This window comes from Microcaecilia unicolor, chromosome 6 (genome assembly GCF_901765095.1).
Source record: "Microcaecilia unicolor chromosome 6, aMicUni1.1, whole genome shotgun sequence".
NCBI classification, from domain to species: domain Eukaryota; kingdom Metazoa; phylum Chordata; class Amphibia; order Gymnophiona; family Siphonopidae; genus Microcaecilia; species Microcaecilia unicolor.
In genome coordinates, this window is record NC_044036.1 from 7,741,479 (window position 1) to 7,767,581 (window position 26,103).

Genomic DNA, 26,103 nt, shown 5'->3' on the forward strand with positions numbered 1-26,103 from the left:
TGTCTGTCCTTCCCTTATCCTTTTTGGTCCTGTCTGTTTGTCCTGATTTAGATTGTAAGCTCTTTTGAGCAGGGACTGTCTTCTTCATGTTCAATTGTAAAGCGCTGCATACGACTGGTAGCGCTATAGAAGTGATTTATAGTAGTAGTAGTAGATTCTCCCCCCCTCCCCCCCCCCCCCCCCCCCCACTGTGGGCCGAGATGAGGAGCTTCACAACATGAACAGATAATATGGTGCAGGAATTGCAGGGAGGGGGGATCACCTTCCTCGTAGGATCTGCCACCTGGCCTTCCACGCTCTTCACCCCACCCAGTGGCCAGTAGTGCCAGAGACTGGTCAGCAGAAGAGCCACAAAGAACCCCCAGACCCAGATCCTTGAGCTAATCCCCTAATCTGACATCTGCACAGGTGACTCATTTCCTTCAGCAGGGACTGCAAAGATGCTGAAGTGTTTAGGATGCAGCTGTGCACCGCTTCAGCACCCCAATATTGACAGATGTTCTTGTGTGTGGCCAGGGAGGGGTTATTTCCATTGGGTTTAGCACCCCCCCCCCCAATAATTCTGAGAAGTTGACTTCTATGGCTGTGCTACAAGAAACCCGAGGTCAGATCCCACCACCATTGCCTTCCCTACAGCCTTCAAAACCCCAGCTGAAGCTGCTGCTCAGACCTCTCATCTGACAAGGCCATTTTTCTTAGCCTCCTTTCATTTCGTCTCCCCCTCTTTCCAGGCAGGCCCTTATTTACTGCCCCATTACCCCACCAGAGAAATGACTGCTACTATCTCAGGGCCCAAAATGCAAAAGGTTTATGCTCCTACATGTGACAGGCTGATAAATTGGCCTCTTTGAAGATTTACTAGGGCTGAGTGCATAACTTTTCACTCAAAGGGGATCTTTTACCAAGCCGTCTACTGTTTTTAGCTTACACTAAAAATCAGCATGAGCTAAACGCTGAGACACCCATAGGAATAAGAGCTAAAAATGGTAGGGTGGCTTTGTACAAGAGTCACAAAATGTCATTAAACTCCTACATTTAAGAGTGTAAAAAGTGGGTGGCAACGGCTGGATTTAGTGTGGGGGGGGGGGAGGGGGGAAGAAGTTAGGAGCTTAGCCTTGAGTTTTCAACATCAGACTCATAAATCTAAGCAAATGAATTGCAAACCTCAATTAACGAGCCTAACTTTTCAGCTGAAAATTCATCTTAAATTAGGTGCTGAAAAGCTCTGCTCCTAAGTTTGACTGAAACTTAGAGTTAGGGGCTCAGCATTTTCTGAATGTGCGACCTGAGGAAAGCACCCGCAGAAGACGGAGCCGTGCTGCCTGCAGCTGGTGGGGCCAGCCAAGGTACTTCGGGAAGGGCGGCGGCCCTTCCCCAGGCCCGGCTGAGTCAGCAGTCTTGCATTTATGCTACCTAGGACCATCTTCACTTATACAGAGTGGAGGAGTGGCCTAGTGGTTAGGGTGGTGGACTTTGGTCCTGGGGAACTGAGGAACTGAGTTCGATTCCCGGCACAGGCAGCTCCTTGTGACTCTGGGCAAGTCACTTAACCCTCCATTGCCCCATGTAAGCCGCATTGAGCCTGCCATGAGTGGGAAAGCGCAGGGTACAAATGTAACAAAAACAAAATAGATACTATTGGAGATTCTACATGGAATGTTGCTACTATTGGAGATTCTACAGGGAATGTTGCTATTCCACTAGCAACATTCCATGTAGAAGGCTGCGCAGGCTTCTGTTTCTGTGAGTCTGACGTACATGCAGGACGTCAGACTCACAGAAGCAGAAGCCTGCGCGGCCACATTGGTGATCTGCAAGGGCCGACTTCTACATGGAATGTTGCTAGTGGAATAGCAACATTCCATGTAGAATCTCAAATAGTAGCAACAGTGGAGGAGTGGCCTAGTGGTTAGGGTGGAGGAGTGGCCTAGTGGTTAGGGTGGTGGACTTTGGTCCTGAGGAACTGAGTTCGATTCCCACTTCAGGCACAGGCAGCTCCTTGTGACTCTGGGTAAGTCACTTAACCCTCCATTGCCCCATGTAAGCCGCATTGAGCCTACCATGAGTGGGAAAGCGCAGGGTACAAATGTAACAAAAATAAAATAGATACTATTGGAGATTCTACATGGAATGTTGCTACTAGTGGAGATTCTACATGGAATGTTGCTATTCCACTAGCAACATTCCATGTAGAAGGCTCACAGAAGCAGAAGCCTGCGCGGCCACATTGGTGATCTGCAAGTATACGTTGAGCATTAGGAAGTTAAGGGGGAAGATGGCGTCTGGCGCATGCGTGGAAGAGTTGTGTGTTAAGCAGAGCTCTAGAGCATATGCCCAGAACGCCAGAGGGAGGAGGAGGAAGATGTGCCAGTTGCCAGTAAGTTGCAGCATTTCAACAACCAACAGGCTAAAATCTAGGGGGCCGGGGGGGAGCGGTTTGCACGCCAAAGCAGCAGCACAGTAAAAGCAGTTCTCCCCCAACTACTCCCAAGCATTTAAATAATCTCATTTCCTCTATTGTTTCTGGGCGCTGGCAGCCGAGGGGTGATTGCGGCAGGGGGAAAGCATGCTGCTGAGAAACCAGAGCCATGCACTTGTCGCATGCACTTGTCGAGTGGGCGCAGGGTTTCAAGCTGTAAGGGCGCTCTTGTTTCCAGCACTGTTTTCCGAGCATTGTAGGGAATAGGAAATGACCTCATTTTTACTGCATTTGCATGCTGATTGCACTATCCCTTGGCACACTCGTTGTTCCCCGTGCAAGAGCCTTGTGAACATTCTGCACTTGTGGCCTCTAGCTTCTGAGCATCAGGGCCTGAGCACTTGTGAATGATCAAAGGCCCTGCAAGATGGTGGCAGAGGGGAGGGGGAGGGAGGGCAAGATGATGGATACGTTTTGGGGTAGTAAAAGAGAGAGATGCTGGACACTTGATGGGAAGTAGGAAGGGGACCCCTGGGGGGGGGGGGAGAAGGGGGTGGGTAGGGAAGAAGAGTTACTGAACTACGGGGGTGGGGGGGGGGGTTAGGTAGTGGGAAGCCACATGGCTGAAGGTTCACCTGGGGCAGCAGATACCTTGAGTTGACCTGACCCTGATGTTGAATTTGCCAAGGTCCCTCCCCTTCCCCCCCCCCCCCCCCCCATAAACAGCCATATTAGATATCACATTCCTTTTTATACTTTGGGGCTCATTTGTGAAAGAGAAAAATGTGCAAAAAGTGTCATAAAACACCATTTGGACGTCCAAATCAGTATTTTCAAAACCCATTTTGCAGACATTTATCTATGCAATTCGTCTTCAGGGCACCAAAATCATAACAGGGCACGTCAGGGCGTTTCAAAGGTGGGATTAGGGTCTGCATAACACCTGGACATTTTACAGCCATAATGGAACAAAAGAAAAACGTCCAGGACTAAAACCAGGAGATTTTGCTCTAGACCTGTTTTCAGATCGAATAAGGCACTAAATGACCACTGGAGGGAATCAGGGGTGACCCCCTCCCACCCCATAAAAATATAACTTAGCAGCCTCTACGACAGCCTCAGATGTAAAAGTCAGGTCTACTAGAGCAGCATCCAGGTTGCTAGAGTAATGAAGTCGTCAATGCAGTGCACAGTGGGGGACCCAGGTCCCTATTTCCCTCTACCTGTCACAATTGTGGTGGAAACTGGTACCCCTCCCAAAGTCACCAAAACACTACTGGTGCCTCCTTCACCCATATGGGCTATCCTAGTGGTGTACAATGGGGGGGGGGGGAGTTGATTTTGGAGGGCTCAGGGGACAAGATAAGGGAGCAAAGGTGAGATGTGTACCTGGGAGCCCTCTGGGGTGCCCCATTGTTTACCTGGGATGTCTGGGAGACCGGTCTACTAAAAATGCTGGCTCCTCCTACACCCCAATGGCATGAATCTCTACGTTTTGCACTTATACGTTTTGTTTTTTGAAACTGGACCAAAAAAAAACACAAAACTTTGTTCAAAATAGCATTTTTGAAAAGAAAAGATGTTTTTCTTTTTTTTCTTTCCTATTGAAATTTTGCCCGTCCACATACCTTTCATTGAGCAAATTAACAATGAAATTAATTCTGCATTTCCTTCCAGATCTGCAGAATGACTGACTGGGCAGAGCAGTGGGGCAGAGTTGATCCCCATCAGATGCCCTGATGCCACCTCTCTGCTGGACTTCTTTATGTGAATTTGGGTGATGCTCCCACATATGTGAACGAAAGAACCAAGCTGGCCACATCCTCTGTAGTTGTCTGGGTGTCCCGATACCTCTCCGGAACATTCCTCTTTTTCTGTGTCTAGACCTAGAGCAACTGAGCCTTTTGCCAGTGATTCGTTTTGTAAGTGTTCAGGTATCTGTACAGCAGGGATTCACATTTTAAATGTCATTATGCTTTTGGAAGTCAAAATAGTAGTTAAAGTCCATTTTTCAAAGAATAAAAACATCACTTGAAGTCAATCTAAAAGTTCCCTAAAGGCCTGCTTTTCCAGGTCCAACTGGAAGATATGCCAGGCTTGGATCATTTTACACATGGCTACGTATACTGAAAAGGATAAATTAATCTTACTATTATAAATACATATTTAATTTGAATCACATACTGAAACACAATCCCATTTATTCACCAGACTCACAATCTGATCACATCACAACTGGTGTCTGCAAGTAGTGATTAATAGAGGTCTGGCGCACTCTGGTGGCAGCATTGGGTATTTCAGATTAGCCTTTTTTCAGTTCTGTGGGTAAGTAGTGTGGTTGCCAAGTTAATCCACTTTAAAAGTTCATAAATATTTTTTTTTTTAAAGAGAAATAAGATGGTACCTTTCCTTTGATTGCACTGCCCCTGGATGCAGAGAAGGCATTTGACAGAGTTGAATGGCCACATCTGTTTAAAGTTTTGTCTTGGTTCGGCTTTGGTCAGCAATTTATAAATATGGTGAAAATATTATATTTAAGCCCTAAAGCTAGGATTTTTGTTAACAACATGCTTTTGGTTGCCTTCCTTGTTTCCAGGGACACAAGACAGGGTTGTCCCCTCTCCCCTTTATTATTTAATTTAGCGATTGAATCCATAGCCATTGTTCTACGACAACATCCCCAAATAAATGGCTTAAAACAATCCCACATTGAAGTCAAATTATCATTTTATGCTGACAATCTGCTTCTTTACACTGACATTAACTCTATTCTGCACATATTAGCTTCAATGGATTCTTTTTCTGGTATTTCTGGGTACAAAGTAAACTGGGATAAAACAGAATATCTTCACCTCAGCAGTCTGGTTAGTACTGTAAGCAAGACCTAACTGCCGTTCCCTTTAAAGAACAATCTACCTTTATTAAATATCTAGGCATTCATGTTAACTGTTCCATAAATGAAACCATAGATAAAAATATTGAACTTCTTCCCACATTTCTGAAAAGTTTAACATCAAATTGATTTCCCCTATTTCTCAGCTGGTGGGGTAGGCTAGAAACCATTAAAATGACCCTAGCACCCAAAATAAACTACATTTTAGGTATGTTGCCTCTCCAATTTCCTAACCATTTTTACAAAACAATCAATAGAATTTTGCTAATGTTTTTATGGAAGAAATAACCCCTTGTATCGCTTCAAAAATATTAAAACTCCCCAAATAACTTTTTTTTGGGGGGGAGGGGTTAACTTTACAAATTTTATACAATATCATAACTTATTCAGTTGAAAACGTCCAAGTTCGGCTTTCGATTATACCGCGTTTTTGGGAGATAAACGCCTATCTCCCGATTTAGGTCGCAATATAGGCGTTTTTGTCTTTCGATTATAAGCTGGATAGTAACATAGTAGATGACGGCAGAAAAAGACCTGCATGGTCCACCCAGTCTGCCCAACAAGATAAACTCACATGTGTCATTTTTTATGTATACCTTACCTTGATTTGTACCTGTCTTTTTCAGGGCACAGACCGTATAAGTCTGCCCAGCACTATCCCCACCTCCCAACCACCAGCCCCGACTCCCACCACCGGCTCTGGCACAGACCATATAAGTCTGCCCAGCACTATCCCCACCTCCCAACCACCAGCCCTGCCTCCCACCGCCAGCTAACATATTACTTGTGAAATCTTTTGCCTTAATCAAACCTCTTTCAGGTGAAGATGCTCCTCTATTTGACTTCCTCATCTCCGTAGCACTGAAGTTAAAAACTCAACACTAGAAGGATAACTCTAACCTTTCTACTTTCTTATGGTGGAATTTAATTCTGCTGTATAGGAAATATGAAGATATCTCTTAAAGTACATTACTCCAAATTGTAAATGTAAACGCAGGTGGCTTCTGTCTAACAGTTAATAATTTGCTGTAAAGTCTCATTATATCTGCTAATATACCTAGTTTTGCTTCATGTTTGAAGCTTATTTTCTTATTGTTGTCCTTATATTTATTTCGATGAATGATCGAATTTGGCTTTTTGTGTTATATTTTCTTAACTTTGTATGTGGTGATTAATAGAGGTTTGGCGCACTCTGGTGGCAATAATGGGTATTTCAGATGAGTCTTTTTGCAGTTCTATGGTTGCTGAGCTAATACACTATAAATGTTAATAAATATAATTAAAAATAAAATAAAAAGGAAAATAAGGTGATACCTTTTTATTAGAATAACCAATTTTTTTATTAGATTTCAAAGGCCAAAACCTTCTTACTCAGGTCAGGATAATATTACTACTACTACTTATCATTTCTATAGTGCTACTAGACGTACGCAGCGCTGTACATTTGAACATGAAGAGACAGTCCCTGCTCGACAGAGCTTACAATATAATTAGGACAGACAAACAGGACAAACAAGAGATAAGGGAATATTAAAGTGAGGATGATAAAATAAGGGTTCTGAACAAGTGAACAAGGGTTAGGAGTTAAAAGCAGCATCAAAAAGGTGGGCTTTTAGCCTAGATTTGAAGATGGCCAGAGATGGAGCTTGACATACTGGCTCAGGAAGTCTATTCCAGGCATGTGGTGCAGCAAGATAAAAGGAACGGAGTCTGGAGTTAGCGGTGGAGGAGAAGGGTGCAGAGAAGAGAGATTTACCCAGTGAACGGAGTTCCCGGGGAGGAATGTAGGGAGAGATGAGAGTGAAGAGGTACTGAGGAGCTGCAGAGTGAATGCACTTATAGGTCAATAAGAGGAGTTTGAACTGTATGCGGAAACGGATAGGGAGCCCGTGAAGTGACTTGAGGAGAGGGCTAATATGAGCATAACGACACTAGCGGAATATTAGTCGTGCAGCAGAATTTTGAACAGATTGAAGAGGAGAGAGATGGCTAAGTGGGAGACCTGTAAGAAGCAAGTTGCAATAGTCTAAGAGAGAGGTGATAAGAGTGTGGATAAGGGTTCTGGTAGTGTGCTCAGAAAGGAAAGGGCGAATTTTGCTGATATTATAGAGAAAGAAACGACAGGTTTTAGCAGTCTGCTGAATATTTAGTTTTATTTATTTACTAGTAAAACAGGCCTGTTTCTGACACAAATGAAACAGGCGCTAACAAGGTTGTCCTCGGAGTATGTATGTTTTAGAGAGTGTGTGTGAGACTGACTGTGTGAGAGAGAGAGTAAATGTGCGAGTGTGTGTGTGTGTGACAGAGAGAGAGTGAGACTGGGTGCGAGTGTGTCTGTGAGAGAGAGAGTGTGTGGGTGAGAATGAGAGTGTGTGCCATGGGCCCCCTCCCTCCCTCCGAGTTCCAGGGTCATCCCCCTACCTCCTTCCGAGTTCCAGGGTCGTCCCCTCCCTCCTTCCGAGTTCCAGGGTTGTCCCCCTCCCTCCCTCCAAGTTCCAGGGTCATCCCTTCCCTCTGGCCGAGTTCCAGGGCCGTCCCTCTCCCTCCTTCCGAGTTCCAGGGTCGTCCCCTCCTTCCTTCCGAGTTCCAGGGTCGTCCCCCTTCCCTCCTTCCGAGTTTCAGGGTTGTCCCCCTCCCTCCGAGTTCCAGGGTCGCCCCCCTCCTTCCCCCCTCCCTCCAGGTTCCAGGGTGGTCCCCCTCCCTCTCTCCGAGTTGCAGGGTTGGCCCCACTCCCTCCTTCCCTCCCTCCCTCCGAATTGCAGGGTCACCCCCTCCCTCCTTCTGAGTTGCAGAGTCGCCCCCCTCCTCCCTCCCTCCGAGTTTCAGGTTCCCCCTCCCTCCCTCCCAGTTCTAGGGTCGTCGTCCCTCCCTTCCTCCCTGCCTTCCAGTTCCAGCCACACTCGCTCCATATTTTCAAAATCATCTCAGACGAAAGCAGCGTAAAAAGGCGTTCAGCCTCGGCCCTTCTCTCTGTGTTGCTCTGGTCCCGCCCTCATTGCAGAAAGAGGTAATGAGGGCGGGACCAGAGTTAACACAGAGAGAAGGACCGAGCCTGCACGCCTGGTGGCGTCGAGCTGGGGGGGGCATGGTGTTGCGGCGAGGGCGTCAGGGGTGGGGCCTCGTGTGTGACGTTCAGAAGATGGAGCCTTACAGCAGAGTGCACAAATGCCTCAGCCACGGAGTCAGCTTCAGAACGTTGGAGGTGCATTTTATTAGATAGGATTTATTACATTTGTATCCCACATTTCCCACCTATTTTTAGGCTCAATGTGGCTTACATGGTACCGGAGAGGCATTTGCCGACTCCGGTGTGAACAAATACAAAATAATGTTATGGTAAGATAAAGTTCATGTGGCATAGCCACATTAGGGAATTGTCTAGCAGAAGAGTTGTGTTATGTCAATTATGTACTTTGGTTTGTTGTGTTGCAGAGATCAGGCATTTAAGTTGGATTGGTGGGGTATGCCTTTTGAAACAGGTAGGTTTTTAGTGTTTTCCGGAAGTTTAGGTGGTCGTACGTTGTTTTCATGGCTTTTGGTAGTTCCACAGTTGTGTGCTTATGTAGGAAAAACTGGATGCGTAGGTTGATTTGTATTTGAGTCCTTTACAGCTTGGGTAGTGTAGATTTAGATATGTTCGTGTAGATTCGGATGTGTTTCTGGTTGGTAGGTCGATCAGGTCTGTCATGTATCCTGGGGCTTCACCGTAGATAATTTTGTGAACCAGGGTGCAGATTTTGAGTGCAATGCGTTCTTTGATTGGGAGCCAGTGCAATTGTTCACGGAAGGGTTTTGCGCTTTTGAATCGCGTTTTTCCAAATATGATCCTGGCTGCCGTGTTTTGGGTGGTCTGAAGTTTCTTTAAGGTTTGTTCTTTGCATTTCGCATAGATTCCATTGCAGTAGTCTACATGGCTTAGTACCATTGATTGTATCAGGTTGCGGAATGTTTTCCTCGGGAAGAATTGTTTAACGCGTTTGAGTTTCCACATTGAGTGGAACATTTTCTTTGTTGTGGATTTCGCTTGGCTCTCTAGTGTTAAGTTACGGCCCATTATAACGCTGAGGATTTTGAGGCTGTCTGAGATAGGGAGGGTGTAATCTGGGGTGTTGATCATTATGGGGTTGACTGTGTTGTGTTGGGTTGAGAGGATGAGGCAGTGTATTTTTTCTTTATTGAGTTTTAGTTGAAATCATCTGCCCATGAGTCCATGATGTTCAGGCTGAGTTTGATTTCGTTGGTGATTTCTGTCAGTTTGGTTTTGTAGGGAATGTATATTGTGACATTGTCTGCATAGATGAAAGGGTTAAGGACTTGGCTAGTGGGGTCAACATTAGGTTGAAGAGGATCGGTGATAGTGGTGATCTTTGTGGTACTCCACAGTCTGCTTTCCATGGTGATGATATGTTTGAGTTTGATTTTACTTGGTATGTTCTTGTGGTTAGGAAACCCTTGATCCAGCTAAGTATGTTTCCACCAATCCCGAACTTATCTAGTACTCTTATTAATATATTGTGGTTTACCATGTCGAATGCACTAGACATGTCAAATTGGAGGAGGAGGATATTTTTGCCTATTGCTATTTCCTGCTTGAATTTGGCTAGGAGAGTAATACTGTTCCAGTGCTGTGGAGGGGGCAAAATCCTGACTGTGACTCGTGTAATATTGAGAATTTGTTTATATAATCTGTAAGTTGTTTGGTTACCATGCTTTCCATCAGTTTGACTACCATCAGGATAGACGCTACTGGTTGGTAGTTAGTGATTTCATTTGTCTTTTTCTTGGTATCTTTTGGTATGAGGGTGAGTAGGATATTGCCATTTTCCTTGGGGAAGAGGCCTTGCTGAAGCATGTAATTTAGGTGGGATGTGAGGTCTGCTATGAAGTGGTCAGGGGCGGATTTCATTAGGTAGCTGGGACAGGTGTCTAGTTTACAGTGAGTGTTGGAGAACCTGCTAATCGCCTGGTTAACTGTTTCGACTGTAAGGAGAGCGAAATTTGTCCAGGTTCAGTCTGCTGGGTGTTCTCCAAAGGTTGGGTCCAACTCATTAAGGAAGTATTCGATACCGGTGTTATCCTGAGGTAATGTGTTGCGTAGGTTTACAATTTTTTCATTGAAATACTTAGCAAATTTATTTGCAGATGGGATGTCTGTATTCGTTGTAGTGACTAAGTTGGTGTCTAGGAGTTTATTCACAAGTTGGTATAATTTTTTTCGTGTCTTTGTAATCTGTCCCAATTTTGGTTTTGTAGTATGATCTTTTGGCTGCGTAACCCTAGTAGCGCTTTAGAAATGTTAAGTAGTAGTAGTAGTAATATTTGTATTTCCTGTGTGTTTGTTTCCATGCGTTGAGTGTGTATTCATCTTTTGTTTTTCTCCATGCTCGTTTGAGTTTCCTGGATTGGGTTTTTAACTTTTTCAGTTCCTTGTTGAACCATGGTACCGAGTTGTGCTTACATACGGTTCTTGTTCGTAAGGGTGCTATTTCATCTAGTATGCTTTTGCATCTTTTATCCCATTCTATGAGGTAGTATATGTTCAGAGAAGGCGTCGAAGATGACCCCAAGGTTATGAGCTGATGAGACAGGGAGGATGAGAGTGTTATCCATAGAAATAGAGAATTGTGGAAGAGGAGAGGTTGGTTTAGGGGGAAAGATGCTCAGTCTTCGTCATGTTTAGTTTCAGATGGCGGTGAGAAATCCAGACAGCAATGTTAGATAGGCAGGCTGATACTTTGGCCTGAATTCCTGCTGAGATTTCTGGTATGGAGAGGTAGCTCTGGGAGTCATCAGCGTAAAGATGGTACTGAAAACCATGGGATAAGATCAGAGTACCAAGGGAAGAAGTATAGATGGAGAAAAGAAGAGGTCCCAGGATAGATCCCTGAGGCACACCAACTGACAGTGGGATAGAAGTGGAGGAGGATCCACCAGAGTATACACTAAAAGTACGATGGGAGAGATAAGAAGAAAACCAGGAAAGAACAGAGCCCTGAAATCCAAGTGAGGACAATGTATCAAGGAGTAGGCTGTGATCAATAGTGTCAAAACCAGCGGATAGATCGAGAAGGATGAGGATAGAATAGAGGCCGTTGGATCTGGCCAGGAACAGGTCATTGGACACTTTAGCAAGTGCTGTTTCAGTGGAATGAAGGGGGTGAAAGCCAGATTGAAGTGGATCAAGGATAGCTTGAGAGGAAAGAAAGTCAAGACAACGGCGGTCAACTGCACGTTCAAGTATCTTGGATAGGAAAGGGAGGAGGGAGATGGGGTAATAGTTGGAAGGACAGGTAGGGTCAAATGAAGGTTTTTTAAGGAGTGGTGTGACTACAGCATGTGTGAAGGCATCGGGAACAGTTGCAGTGGAAAGTGAAAGATTGAGGATATGGATATGACAGATAAAACGGATGACAGTAGGAGAGATAGTGTTAAGTAGATGGGTGGGAATAGGATCGGAGGAACAGGTAGTTAGTTTTGAGGAGGAGAGAAGATGTGTAGTTTCCTCTTCAGTGATTTCAGAAAAGGAGGCAGGGGTTGGAGGGTTGAGAGAATGGACTAAGAGAAGGAGAGGTGGAGGTGACCTGGTTGAGAATTCAAGTTTAATCTTGTGAACCTTATCATGAAAGTACTCAACCAGAGAGTGGGGAGAAAGTGAAGGGGGAGTTGGAGATGAAGGCACTTTGAGTTCAGTGTGGCAAAGAGACATCGAGGATTTGAGCCAAGAGAATTTGTCAACTGGATGTAATAGTCCTGTTTGGCAAGTAAAAGAGCAGACTGGAAGGAGGTCAGCAAGAATTTGAAATGTATGAAGTCAGCATGGGCACTGGATTTCAGCCAAAGGCGTTCGGCAGAGAGGACACAGGAACGTAGGTAGCGGATTCTAGAGGGCAGCCAAGGCTGGGGTTTGGTACGCTTTACAGGATGGGGAATGGGAGGAGCGAGAGTATCCAGAGCAGAGGAGAGAATAGTATTATAGGAAGAGACAGCCTCATTGACAGACTTGGATAACATAGTGGTAGAGAAGAGATTTGAAACATTGGAGGACAGAGTAGAAGGGTCAATAGCCTGAAGATTCCTAAATGTGTTGGTTAAGATTAGATGGGACTGGGGAGGAGGGTGTTTAAGTGTGAAAGTTATCAGATGATGGTCAGAGAGGGGAAGAGCTGAGGCACAGAAGCTGGAGAGTGAGCAGTTTGAGAAGAGGATAAGATCAAGACAGTGGCCGTTCTGATGAGTGGGGGCAGTGGAGCTCAGTTGAAGATTGAAAGAGGATGTTAAAGTGAGAAACTGAGAAGCATAAGAGTCAGAGGGATGATTAGCATGAATGACGGAAGGAGATGAAGGTTCAAGAAGAAGGAAAGCCAGGCATCAAAGTCAGTGAGAAAGGAAGAAAGGGACTTATCAGGGGGTCGATAAATGACTGCTACTCGGAGACGCAGAGGAGCGAATAGACAGATGGAGCAAAAGATGACACATCAGTGATTCCCAAACTTTCTCCCCCTGGGCTACACATTCCCTCTCAAGTCTCACCCCTACCCTACCCTGCCCCCTGCCATGCTCCCACCACAGGCCCCCTGCCCCACCCACACCCCCAACAGCATTGAGTCCTACCTTTGCTGGCGGGGATGCCCAAGTCCCACTAGCTGAAGAGGTCAAACCTCCATGCTGCTTGCGCAAGCAAATCAGTAGCACCAACACCTGCATTCCCATCCATTCTCTCCCCCTTCCATCCAGCATCTGCCTTCCTTCTCTTCCCCTTCCATCCAGCCTGCCCCTTTTCTCCTCCTTTCATCCAGCATCAGCCCTTCTTCTCTTCCCCCTTCATCCAGCATCTGCCTTCCTTCTCTCCCCCTTCCATCCGTCTGCCCTCCTATCCCCTTCCATCCAGCATTTTCCCTTCTTCTCCTTTCATCCAGCATCTGCCTTCCTTCTATCCCCCTTCCATCCAGCATCTGCCCTCCTCCCCTCATCCAGCGTCTGCCTTCCTTCTCTCCCTCTTCCATCCAGCATCTGCCCTCCTTCTCTCCCCTTCCATCTGCCCTCCTTTTTTTCTACCCTCATCCAGTGTCTGCCTTCCTTGTCTCCCCGTCCACCCAGCATCTGCCCTCCTTCTCTGGGTTTAGTTTGTGCAGTGAGATTTACATCAGGTTCCAGCTAGCACCGAATTTGGCACCCAGTGCTATTCTGTAAAAAGTACTCATCCTGCAGCGCCCTTTATGGAACAGTGTTGAATGCTGAATTTTTGGAGCCATGTACAGAATCTGGCCCTTAGTGTGCAAAGGCTGTAGCATGTAACTGCAAGGAGGCGTGCATGTGGGAGGGGCATAGGTAGGTCAGGGGCATGGCTAGCACTTAAGCACTAAAATTGTTGAGTTGCCCTCTATGAGACTGAAGGTAGCCCAGCCACAGGATTCAGGAGTGTGCAGGAAGTGACCAGCTCCAAGACAAGGGAACACAACAAGGTCACCATCTCTTGTGTGTGTGTGTGTGGGGGGGGGGGGGATCAGTTTGCTCAGTTCCTTCCAGAAATTTACACACACAGCCTGCTTTAAAAACAAAATCCTGTCCCCCAGTTCAGTTAAGCATTTGTAGACGTAACCTAAGCATGACAGATGGTTTCTAGTTTGGTCAGCCTCTGGTTGCCATGGGCAGGATTTGGTCGTCTGCTCTCTCACTCCGGTAACCTGGTAACTCCCAGGTTTGTTTGCTACCATTTCACAATCGCTTATCAGAGAGAGGTTGTTGATGTTGGAGAAGCAGAAAAGCAAGTAGCAACTGTTTTTCAAAATGTGGGCAGAAATCTATAACACATGGGGGTCAGAGTCCAGAATCCCTAACATCTGGAATCCTGGGGTTTTAGCTCCCATCCAGATATCTTCTGCAGGACCAGGGGGATAAAGAGCCTGCCAGTGGGGGTGATGAGTTTACAGTACACTAAATCTCAAAGCCCATAGGTCTGGCATTCCCCTAGAAAGACCCTGACAGCTTCTGAAATCACTAGGACATCAGGGTCAGGTCATCCAGGATAACCCTGAGAAGGGAAAGGGAAATGGAACTTGATCTACCACCTTTCTGAGGATTTTGCAACTACATTCAAAGTGGTTTACATATATTCAGGTACTTATTTTGTACCAGGGGCAATGGAGGGTTAAGTGACTTGCTCAGAGTCACAAGGAGCTGCAGTGGGAATCAAACCCAGTTCCCCAGGATCAAAGTCCACTGCACTAACCACTAGGCTACTCCTCCACTCATTCCACCAATAAGAGCCAACCTCATCAGTGATGTCACAATGGCTTGATTGCCCAATACAGTTCCCCAGGATCAAAGTCCACTGCACTAACCACTAGGCTACTCCTGCACTCATTCAACCAATAAGAGCCAACCTCATCAGTGATGTCACAATGGCTTGATTGCCCGATACTTGACTCACTTCTGATATTGTGATGTCATAAGGGAAAGGGGGAGAGGGAAATGGGACTTGATCTACCGCCTTTCTGCACTAACCACTAGGCTACTCCTCCACTAGCAACATTCTATGTAGAATCTCAAATAGTAGCAACAACAGAATCTCAATAGTAGCAACAGCAACATTCCACGTAGAATCTCAAATAGGGAAAGGAAAATTGGACTTGATCTACCGCCTTTCTGTGGTTTTTTGCAACTACAGTCAAAGTGGTTTACATAGCATATAGAGATACTTATTTATACCTGGGCAATGGAGGGTTAAGTGACTTGTCCAGAGTCACAAGGAGCTGCAGTGGGAATCAAACCCAGTTCCCCAGAATCAGAGTCCACTGCACTAACCACTAGGCTACTCCTCCACTAGCAACATTCCATGTAGAATCTCAAATAGGGAAAGGGAAATGGGACTTGATATACCGCCTTTCTGAGGTTTTTGCAACTACATTCAAAGCGGTTTACATATATTCAGGTACTTATTTTGTACCAGGGGCAATGGAGGGTTAAGTGACTTGCCCAGAGTCACAAGGAGATGCAGTGGGAATTGAACCCAGTTCCCCAGGATCAAAGTCCACTGTACTGGCCCCAGGAGGGAGCAGCAGGTGCCTGGAAACAGCAGGACCTGGAGGGACCGTGAGCAGCACTGAGTCACCTGCCTTTCTTTCCATGCCTGCTTCAAACAGTCCTGGGAGGTTCTGGATAAAAAGTGCAGCCTGGCCCCCAACACTCTCTGCTTTAGTCTTTGGATAAGCTCTTCAGACTGGGAACCTGTAGCCTTCTGTGGGCTTTCTGCTCATCACTGTTTCTGAGCTGTCATTTTATATAATTTCGTAGTCAGTGCTGTATTAGAAACCACAGTCCAAAGGGAAGAAAATGCCCCAGGGACTAATTAAAAGCAAAGCCAGAGTTAACTATTAATGCTTCAGACACAGGTCTGCAAAGCTTCCTGAGGAAAAGTGTCCTCCGAGCTCTTTGAACTTACTTTATGGAAAAGTTCAGTGCACAAAAATGCGGACACATATCTGGGAATAGTGCAATGCAGTGTCTCATAGGAGCCAGCTCTGGGGGTGCTTGAGCATCCCCAATATTGAGAAAATTCCTTGTATGTGACTAGGGAGGGGTTATTTCCATTGGGCTTAGCACCACCAATAATTTTGAAAAGTTGGCTCCCCTTCCCAGTAGAAATGAGATGCTGAACCCTGAACCTCAGTCCTGCACTGCTTATACCCCTTGGTTGTGGCAGTCAGGGTGGGGGACCTCAGGAACCTATCAGAGGAGCTCCTAGGTGGGAAGGGGAGTGAGGTAGGACCTGTGATGTCTTGGTGAGCCCCGCCCCCAAGTCTTTTCTCTAAATTGGTGCCCATACTAAGGAGTAGAGTTGTTTTTTTGTTTATGGAGCGTAGTGCGTAACTGCTGTTCTAATTATTAAGGAAAGAAAGGGGAAGGAGACTTGATATACCGTCTTTCTGTAGTTACAATTAAAATACTTATATATTATATACAGGTGCTTGTTTTGTACCTGGAGCAATAGAGTGTTAGTGACTGCCCAGAGTCACAAGGAGATGCAGTGGGAACAAACCCAGGTCCCCAGGATCAAAGTCTGTTGCCACTAACCACTAGGCTACTCCCTCCATTCCTTACTATGTGGGATTCCAGAATCTTGCTATTCTTTGGAGTTCTACATGGAATGTTGCTACTCTGTGAGATCTTCTGTGGTTTTTGCAACTACATTCAAAGCGGTTTACATAGTATATACAGGTACTTATTTGTACCAGGGAAAATGGAGGGTTAAATGACGTGCCCAGAGTCACAAGGAGCTGCAGTGGGAATTGAACCCCAGGGTCCCCTGGGGTTCATTCCATCTAGCAACATTCCATCTAGAATCTCAAATAATAGCAACAGAATCTTAAATAGTGGCAACATTCCATGTAGAATCTCTAGTAGCAACATTCTATGTTCCACTGCACTAAGCACTAGGCTACTCCTCCACTAGCAACATTCCATGAAGAATCTCAAATAGGGAAAGGGAAATGGGACTTGATATACTGCCTTTCTGTGGTGTTCCAACTACATTCAAAGCAGTTACATAAGTACATAAGTAGTGCCATACTGGGAAAGACCAAAGGTCCATCTAGCCCAGCATCCTGTCACCGACAGTGGCCAATCCAGGTCAAGGGCACCTGGCACGCTCCCCAAACGTAAAAACATTCCAGACAAGTTATACCTAAAAATGAGGAATTTTTCCAGTCCATTTAATAGCGGTCTATGGACATGTCCTTTAGGAATCTATCTAACCCCTTTTTAAACTCCGTCAAGCTAACCGCCCGTACCACGTTCTCCGGCAATGAATTCCAGAGTCTAATTACACGTTGGGTGAAGAAAAATTTTCTCCGATTCGTTTTAAATTTACCACACTGTAGCTTCAACTCATGCCCTCTAGTCCTAGTATTTTTGGATAGCGTGAACAGTCGCTTCACATCCACCCGATCCATTCCACTCATTATTTTATACACTTCTATCATATCTCCCCTCAGCCGTCTCTTCTCCAAGCTGAAAAGCCCTAGCCTTCTCAGCCTCTCTTCATAGGAAAGTCGTCCCATCCCCACTATCATTTTCGTCGCCCTTCGCTGTACCTTTTCCAATTCTACTATATCTTTTTTGAGATACGGAGACCAGTACTGAACACAATACTCCAGGTGCGGTCGCACCATGGAGCGATACAACGGCATTATAACATCCGCACACCTGGACTCCATACCCTTCTTAATAACACCCAACATTCTATTCGCTTTCCTAGCCGCAGCAGCACACTGAGCAGAAGGTTTCAGCGTATCATCGACGACGACACCCAGATCCCTTTCTTGATCCGTAACTCCTAACGCGGAACCTTGCAAGACGTAGCTATAATTCGGGTTCCTCTTACCCACATGCATCACTTTGCACTTGTCAACATAGAGGTGTATTTTCAAAGCACTTAGACTTACAAAATTACACAATAACATATAGAACTTTGTAAGTCTAAGTGCTTTGAAAATGAGCCCAATAGTCTATACAGGTATTTATTTGTACCAGGGGCAATAGAGGGTTAAGTGAGTTGCCCAGAGTCACAAGGAATTGCATTGGGAATTGAACCCAGTTCCCCAGGATCAGAGTCCGCTGCACTAACCACTAGGCTACTCCTCCCAAAACTTTGAACTGAATAAGTGGGGAAGGGAGGAGAGGGGGGGGCCAGGTGAGGTGTGTGTATGGGGTGGGGGGGGGGGGGTGATCTTTTAGCTTGTGCCCGAAGGAGGGGGCTGTTTTAGTCTGCGAGTGGGAGAATCCTTCAGTCTGTGCCGGGTGAAGGGGGGCTCTTTTAGCGTGTGGGGGGGGGGGGAAGGGGGAATTCTTCAGTCTGTGCCCGGTGAGGGGGGAGAGGGGGCACTTTCAGCCGGGCTCTTGATCTCTCTCTCTTTCTCTCTCTCCAGGTGACACACCCACAGCACAGGCAGGAGCTGCACTTCCACATTCCTCCTCCTGCACCAGCCGGACACACCCCGTGAGGAGGAGAGAGGGGGGAGAGCCACAACTACACCAGAGAGCCAGAGGAGCATCCGGGGGAGGGAAGGAGGAAGGGCGGGGGTGTCACTGACAGCAGAAGATCGGAACTTTGAGCGGGGAGGGAGGGGAAGGGGGAACAGCCGGAGGGGGGGGGGGGAGTCTTGGACACGGAGAGGAGAGGACCGGGAGTTGCTCTTTAATTTGGATGAAGCTGGCTCTGCTGAGGAAGAGGATGGTGAGGAAGAGCAGCGCTGCAGCGCAAGGTAAGGGCAAAGCCGGAGAGGGGTCGAGAGCCCCCAATGCAGGTCATCAGCCCAGGAATGAGATTAAATCCTCGCCACCAGCAGCATCTCCTTTCCGTGGGGGGTGGGGTAGGGGATAAGTAACCCCAGTGCCAGCCTGTGGGGTTCGCTAGAAGGAGGGTCTGGATCCTCTTTTCTTGGCATGAACTTTCTGAACTGCCCCATTTCCCCCCGAGAGACACAGCAGGACTGATAACAGCCAGTGCAGGGGTGGGGGTGGCTCTCTTTTGCCCGATCCAGCTGTTGCAGGGTCCGAGAGACCCCGGGCTGGACTCCTCAGCCTCGGCCCATTGTGTTTGGTAGGGGAAGTAAGTCGGTCACTGCCCTTCCAGGGCTATTTTTGAAGTTAAGGAGGAATTATCAGTGCTGTTTATCTGGTAGCCTCGGAGACCACGATTCAAATTGCTCACATGGTGCCGGGACTGTGAAGCCAGTGGTCTTAAAGGAACAGTGCCCTTAAAGGCATCTGCTGGAGCCTGGGTTGCTGGTCACTCATTTACAGCTCCAGTTGTACCACACTTCCCCTGAAGCATGACTGGGAATAAAGGAGACGCTGCAGGGGAAGGGGAAAGGGACTTTTCCAACTACATTCAAAGTGGTTAATATATATTCAGGTAGCTATTTGTACCTGGGACAATGGAGAGGGTTAAGCAACTTGCCCAGAGTCACAAGGAGCTGCAGTGGGAATTGAACCCAGTTCCCCAGGATCAGCAGGGCAGGAGTGAGGTGCTTTGAGGGGTATTAGTACAGGAATAGTGGGAGGGGGCTGCATTAAAGTGCACTGGCAGAGCTGTTTGCTTTTGTGTGTGGTGGTGTGGGGGGGGGGGGGGGGGTCTCATAGTGGAATAGCAGGGTTAATATTTAAATCCACCATCTCAGCTGGGGCTTTTAAATACTGAAATTAGATTCTTATTGAGGGCATATGTAACTCTCCCCCCCCCCCCCCCCCCACAAAAAAAAAAATATCTTTATGAGACCCAAAACTACGTTTCTAACTTACATTGGCAACAGTGTATATGCTGGTCTTGTGGAAACAAGTTCAAATTTTTTTTTAAATCACAAAGTTGAAATATTTCTGTCCCATTTGTGCCTTACCTGTGCTTGTAGGCCAAGGTCCCTCTTGGTACATACCACAAAAGTTACTGAATCAGCACCTACATGTGTCATTACTAAATATTGGAGAAGACAAACATCAAAATGTGGCTGAATAGATAGGGATGGGCTGGAGTGTAAATTTTAAGGGGCTTCAGAACTTTTAGTATGAGAACAGTGCTGGGCAGACTTCTACGGTCTGTGCCCTGAGAAAGGCAAGGACAAATCAAACTTGGGTATAATATACTATGTAAAATTAGTATCTTCTTGGGCAGACTGGATGGACCATAGAGGTCTTTATCTGCCGTCATTTACTATGTTACTATGATAAAGGGGATGGAACTCCTCCCATATGAGGAAAGGCTAAAGTGGTTAGGGCTCTTCAGTTTGGAAAAGAGACAGATGAGGGGAGAGATGATTGAGGTCTACAAAATCCTGAGAGGTGTAGAACAAGTAGAAGTAAATCGATTTTTTTATTCATTTCAAAAGTACAAAGACTAGAGGGCACTCAATGAAGTTACATGGAAATACTTTTCAAACAAATAGGAGGAAATATTTTTTCACTTAATGACGAGTTTAGCTCTGGTAACAGTGGTTAGCGTATCTGGGTTTAAAAAATGTTTGGACAAGTTCCCGGAGGAAGAGTCCATAGTCTGTTATTGAGATGGACATGGGGGAAGCCACTGCTTGCCCTGGGATTGGTAGCATGGAATGTTGCTACTCTTTGAGATTCTGCATGGAATCTTGTCACTCTTTAGGATTCCAGAATCTTGCTATTCTTTGGGGTTCTAGATGGAATGTTGCTACTCTTTGCGATTCTGCATGGAATCTTGTCACTCTTTAGGATTCCAGAATCTTGCTATTCATTGGGGTTCTACATGGAATGTTGCTACTCTTTGCGATTCTGCATGGAATCTTGTCACTCTTCAGGATTCCAGAATCTTGCTATTCTTTGGGGTTCTACATGGAATGTTGCTACTCTTGAGATTCTGAATGGAATCTTGTTAATCTTTAGGATTCTGGAATCTTGCTATTCTTTGGGGTTCTACATGGAATGTTGCTACTCTTGAGATTCTGAATGGAGTCTTGTTACCCTTTAGGATTCTGGAATCTTGCTATTCTTTGGGGTTCTACATGGAATGTTGCTACTAATTGGGCAGGTACTTGTGACCTAGATTGACCACTATTGGAAGCAGGATACTGGGCTAGATGGACCATTGGTCTGATCCAGTATGGCTATTCTTATCTTCTTATGCACTTTTTGAGTGGCAACAAAAAGTTTTGCAAATTGTGATTATGGAGCAAATAACATGAATTACGAGATACAATGGGACATTTGACAAGGACTGAGCTCCTTATTATATACTAGCAATAAATGCCCGTTTCTGTAAGAAATGAAACGGGCGCTAGCAAGGTTCCCTTCCCCTCCCCTCCCCCTCCCTCTCCCCTCATTGGCATACAGGGACAGAAGAGGAAACCTGTGAGGTGTTGCATCCATGTTGTTATCCATCCCTCGCACCGTCCGACGTTCAGTGTGTGTGGCTGGCTGCGTCGCTCCTGAAACGGTTTTGTGAATTTGTGTTGCGCCGGTGTTGGGCACCATCTTCGTTTCATCGCATTGGTGAAAATCGGTGCGGGCGCAGTGTCCTGACATTCGTGTTCGGCGCCATTTGCATTCCAGAAAACCGCGACATCAGCAACGTCATCACGTTCCTGTTTGGCGCCATCTTGAAATTCGCTCCGGCCGCGACGTCATAACATTGGACGCGAGGGCGTCACCACCATGGAGAGGCTTCACCACCATGAATCCACGAACCCTTCATGGAAGTGGCTGGAGCTTGGGGCCTCAATAGAACGTTGAGGTAGCGAATTATGTCCGGAAGGGGCGTGGCTGGGGGCGTGGCTGAGTGAGAGTGAGTGGTACTGACAGGGTACAGCAGTGCAGGGCTTCAGTGGTTCCCTGCCACACTGTGAGCTTCAGAATTGGAGCTGAGAATTATTAATATAGATATAAAAACTTACTGGAAACTAATAAACCCCCAACTACAAAACAGGACTAGTGGTCAAAACAATATAGTATCAACCAAAAACCCTCTAAAATAGACTTATTCTAGTTCATACAAATAAAAACATACAAAATAAAAAGACCTCAGAAGGCAGCAGCCAAAATCCAAAAGCCACAAGGAAGACAAGTTTTAGTTGGTTTCCGAGCTTTTTTTGCTCCATGTTCTGTACTATAAGTAATTTTATTTTTATCTTTATGAACTAGAATAAATCGATTTTAGGGGGGGGGGAGGGGGGTTGTTGATTCTGACAATCCGCTCATGTCAAATAAACCCTTTCACAAAACACTGGTAAACTGCTACCTTTAGCTTCTGGAGACCTAAGGCGCAGTAGCGTTTTTAGGGCTTGGTTTACTAACGCAGCATTGTGGGCAGGGCCGGTCTTAGGCAGAGGCGACCAGGCGGCCGCATAGAGCCCCACGCTTAAGGGGGCCCCGCACGGTGCGCCTCAACTCTGCCTCTCTGAGCCCCGCTCGCTCCGGACCACATCATCATGATCACTCCGCTCCCGCCTCCCGCCACTGGTGCACCCCCCCCCCCCCCCCCGGCTGAGCCTGCCGTCAGCTCCCGCCTCCCAGTCCCAGGACAACGACTGATGCAGCGACGGCACGGCCCCGACAGACAGTTGCAGGCACGATGACTCACCCCAGCTTTTTCCTTCCGCCTTCCCGCTGAACGTCCCACCTCCTTCTGATGAGGTATTTCCTGTTTCCACGAGGGCGGGCGGGCGGGAGTCATTGAGCGGGAAAGGGAAAAGGAGCTGCAGTGTGGTCGGAGGTGAGCCATCGCCTGGTTCTTGTGCAACTTAAAAAATAAAGAAACATAATTTATGCTTGTGACGGCAAGTTCATCACTCAGGTAGAACAAACGATTAACCTTTCTGTAACAGAACTATGCTGCCGTGCTTTTCCCAGGAAGCCATTTTAATTTTCAGGTTAATATAATCAGTTGTAAGGAATCTATTACAGAAGATCAAAGCTTGTGCATGATGGTTTCTTAGCTTAATGTGACAAGTGCTCCATTTCTTGGAGTCTAGAAAGGGTTATATGCAATTTTATCTGTGTTTTGATGCTTCACAGTCTTCTGTTTGATGGCATACAGTTTGCTTTTATACGTTACTGTAAATTACTTCTTGAAGCACTTAGTAGAGGTAGAGCATTAGAGAGCAAATAGAAGGTTGCAAAGAAATTGACTATTACACAGCAGGTGGTCTCACAAACAACCTAGTTACCCAGTATAAATAATTTACTAGGGATTCCCCTGTCACTTCATCAGTCACACTTAAACTTTTCTAAAAATGGAATAATCTTTTCAATGGGGTGGAGCTAGGGTGGGTGGGGGCGGGGCTAGGATAGGGCCCCACCAAATTGGTCTGCACAGGGCCCCGCACTTGCTAAGACCGGCCCTGATTGTGAGTGCATTAGTATTTTTAATGTGCGTAAATGGTGTATGTGCATTAAACGCTAACGCATTCATACAAATGTATAGCTGCATTAGCATTTAACGTGCCTTAAATTTACAGGCGCCTTAAAAACTCTAACTCTCCTTAGTAAACATACCCCTTAGTGTGTGGTAAATGTTACGATGCTCATTATATTCCCTGACGAAGCGAAGCGAAGCGAAACGAAACGAAACGAAACATTGTATTCCTATGGGCATACAAGTTATGAATGGGATTTTTTTAATCTTACTGATAGATTTACTATATAACATTTCTATAGGCTACAAGAATGAATCAAAGTCTTGTCCAGACTAATTTATGTTCTTCTGTGAGATTTAATATAAATCTATAGTTTTTGATTAGTTTACAATGACTTTCATGAATATTAACATAGAGATTTTAAAATTATTTTGCTGTAATCCTCCTCGAACCTAAGCAGGGTATAAATGCCATTTTAAATGCAATTAAATTTAAGCAGGCAGGAGAAGAGGAGAGTCTGGTCACTTTATTTATTTAGATTTTGCTCACACCTTTTTCAGCAGTAGCTCAAGGTGAGTTACATTCAGGTACTCTGGTTATTTCTCTGTCCCAGGAGGGCTCACAATCTAAGTTTGTACCTGAGGCAATGGAGGGTTAAGTGACTTGCCCAAGATCACAAGGAGCAGCAGCTGAACTGGCCACCTCTGGATTGCAAGACCGGTGCTCTAACCTTTAGGCCACTCCTTACTCTTTGGGATTCTGGAATCTTGTTACTCTTTGGGGTTCTACCTGGATTGTTGCTACACTTTGAAATTCTGCATGGAATCTTGTTATTCTTTAGAATTCTAGAATCTTTATTTATTTAGATTTTGCTCACACCTTTTTCAGTAGTAGCTCAAGGTGGGTTACTTTCAGGTACTCTGGATATTTCTCAGTTTCCAGGAGGGCTCACAATCTAAGTTTGTACCTGAGGCAGTGGAGGGTTAAGTGACTTGCCCAAGATCACAAGGAGCAGCAGCTGAACTGGCCACCTCTGGATTGCAAGACCGGTGCTCTAACCACTAGGCCACTCTTCCACAGGACTCCACTCTCCCTCTCTTCCCAGGACCCTGAAAGAATTGCAAGATTCCCTGGACCTGGCTGACCCAGTGGCATGGGGGGGGGGGCTGGGCCCCTCCACTTTGGACTCAGGTCCACCCAACTGAAGTACCTTGAATGGCTGATGGGGATACCCAAGCCCCACCAGCCAAATAGCTCCAAATCCCGAACATCCCCTGGTGTAAGGAGTCAGCAGCATGCTTTCTAGCAGCTGATGCCGGCACTCCACACATGCTCAGTATGTGCGCATGAACTGTGCCATTGTCGGTGGTTAGAAAGCTGCCAACTTCCTTACACCAGGGGAGGTTCAGGCCACAGAGCTGTTTGGCTGGCGGAGTTTGTGCATCCTCACCAGCAAAGATAATTTTAATGGGGGGGAGGGAGGGAATGGACTCGAGGAGAGAGCAAAAAGGAATAGGTGACCCCAGAATCCCTCCCTTGGACTGCTGGCTACGCCCCTGCGTTTGGTGCGGTGAAGTGGGGCCCCTTAAGAGTATTTGCCTCGGGCCTGCTTTCATCTCGTGGCGGCCCTGGGGGGTTCACTGAGGACACGCGTAGCCACAAACAAATTAAGAAACTGCAAGTTGAAGCTGTCAGCAGCAGTAACGTGGACAGTCAATGTAACGTGATACAGCATTTGCATTCCACCGATTCCCAAATTGGGTTCAAAAACAAAAAGAAATAATGGAAATCGTAATAGGAACATTCTAAATAAATATGTTTTAAAATTCTTCCTGCATAAATTATAAAAACTTAAACTTCTCAAGTCCTTGGGTAAAGAATGCCAAAATGGAATTGGCTCATAATTTAATCTGTCCAAAAGTTTCTTGAAACGAACTCCTGAAAAGAATGGGAAACAAGGATTTCTGGTCCTAGAAAGTCTAACATTAGAAGGAAAGTAAAAAAAGCAATAGAATTACTCAGAACTGGAATCAACAAGTTTAAACATAATACAGGTCAGCTTTAACAAAAATACGAGCAACCAGTGCAAGGGTATGAAAGAAGGAAAGACTGCGTCAAACTTCTTCAAATAGAAGGTCAGTTTTGCAGCAGGTATTCTGGAGAATCTGAAGTTTGGAAAGTAATTTAATTGTGAGAGAACAATAATCTAAAATCAGACAAAACAAAATCTTGAACCAAAATCAAAAACTGTTTCTCGCTAAACATACGAGGAACGGCACGAAGTTGATGAAGCTTAAGAGAAACTAATTTACCAACAGGGTTGACCTGGGGTTCAAAAGAGAATGTGGGGTCCAAAGTGAACCTTAAAACCTTAGAGGTTTTCTTCACCTGCAGTGACAAACCATCAAGCAACAATGATTTCTCTAGAACAGAATGAATAGAATAGACTAACCAAACATAGTAACATAACATCGTAAATGACAACAGATAAAGTAAACATTTTGTTTTATTGAACTAAAATACTCAATCATTGAGATACATGTTAAAAATCAGGAAGCTGCTGCTAATCTGACAGCCCGGCAGCTGGAATGGGGCGAGATTCAGCTCTGTCGGGTCACAGAGTCCAGCTGTTTGTACCCAGAGATCAGCTGGAATGGGGTGAAACAGTCTCAGGGTTCACTGCATTGAGTCACACAGTCCTGCTGTGTGCACCCAGAGATCAGGACAGCTGGGATGAGGTAGGATTCAGCTCTACCAGGTCACAAGCTCTTTTTTGCACACCTGAGTGCATGCTCAGAGAACAGGGCAGCTGGCACTGTACCCACCTGGGAGGCCAGGCTGACAAAGGCTACCACAGTTCTGCTGAAATACTACGCCAGGCCCATCTGGGTCAGCTCCCTGCCTTCCCCTGACCT

The 26,103-nt window shown here is 46.0% G+C and overlaps 1 protein-coding gene across 1 annotated transcript in view; it reads left to right on the forward strand.

Moving 5' to 3' along the window:
- The first annotated feature begins 18,477 nt into the window (after positions 1-18,477).
- Positions 18,478-26,103, forward strand: part of LOC115471977 — a 34,549-nt gene continuing 26,923 nt past the window's right edge. The window contains exon 1 of the mRNA XM_030205980.1: positions 18,478-18,574. Coding sequence (XP_030061840.1) covers positions 18,517-18,574 — 58 coding nt within the window. The 5' untranslated portion in view covers positions 18,478-18,516. The remainder of the gene's footprint in view (positions 18,575-26,103) is intronic.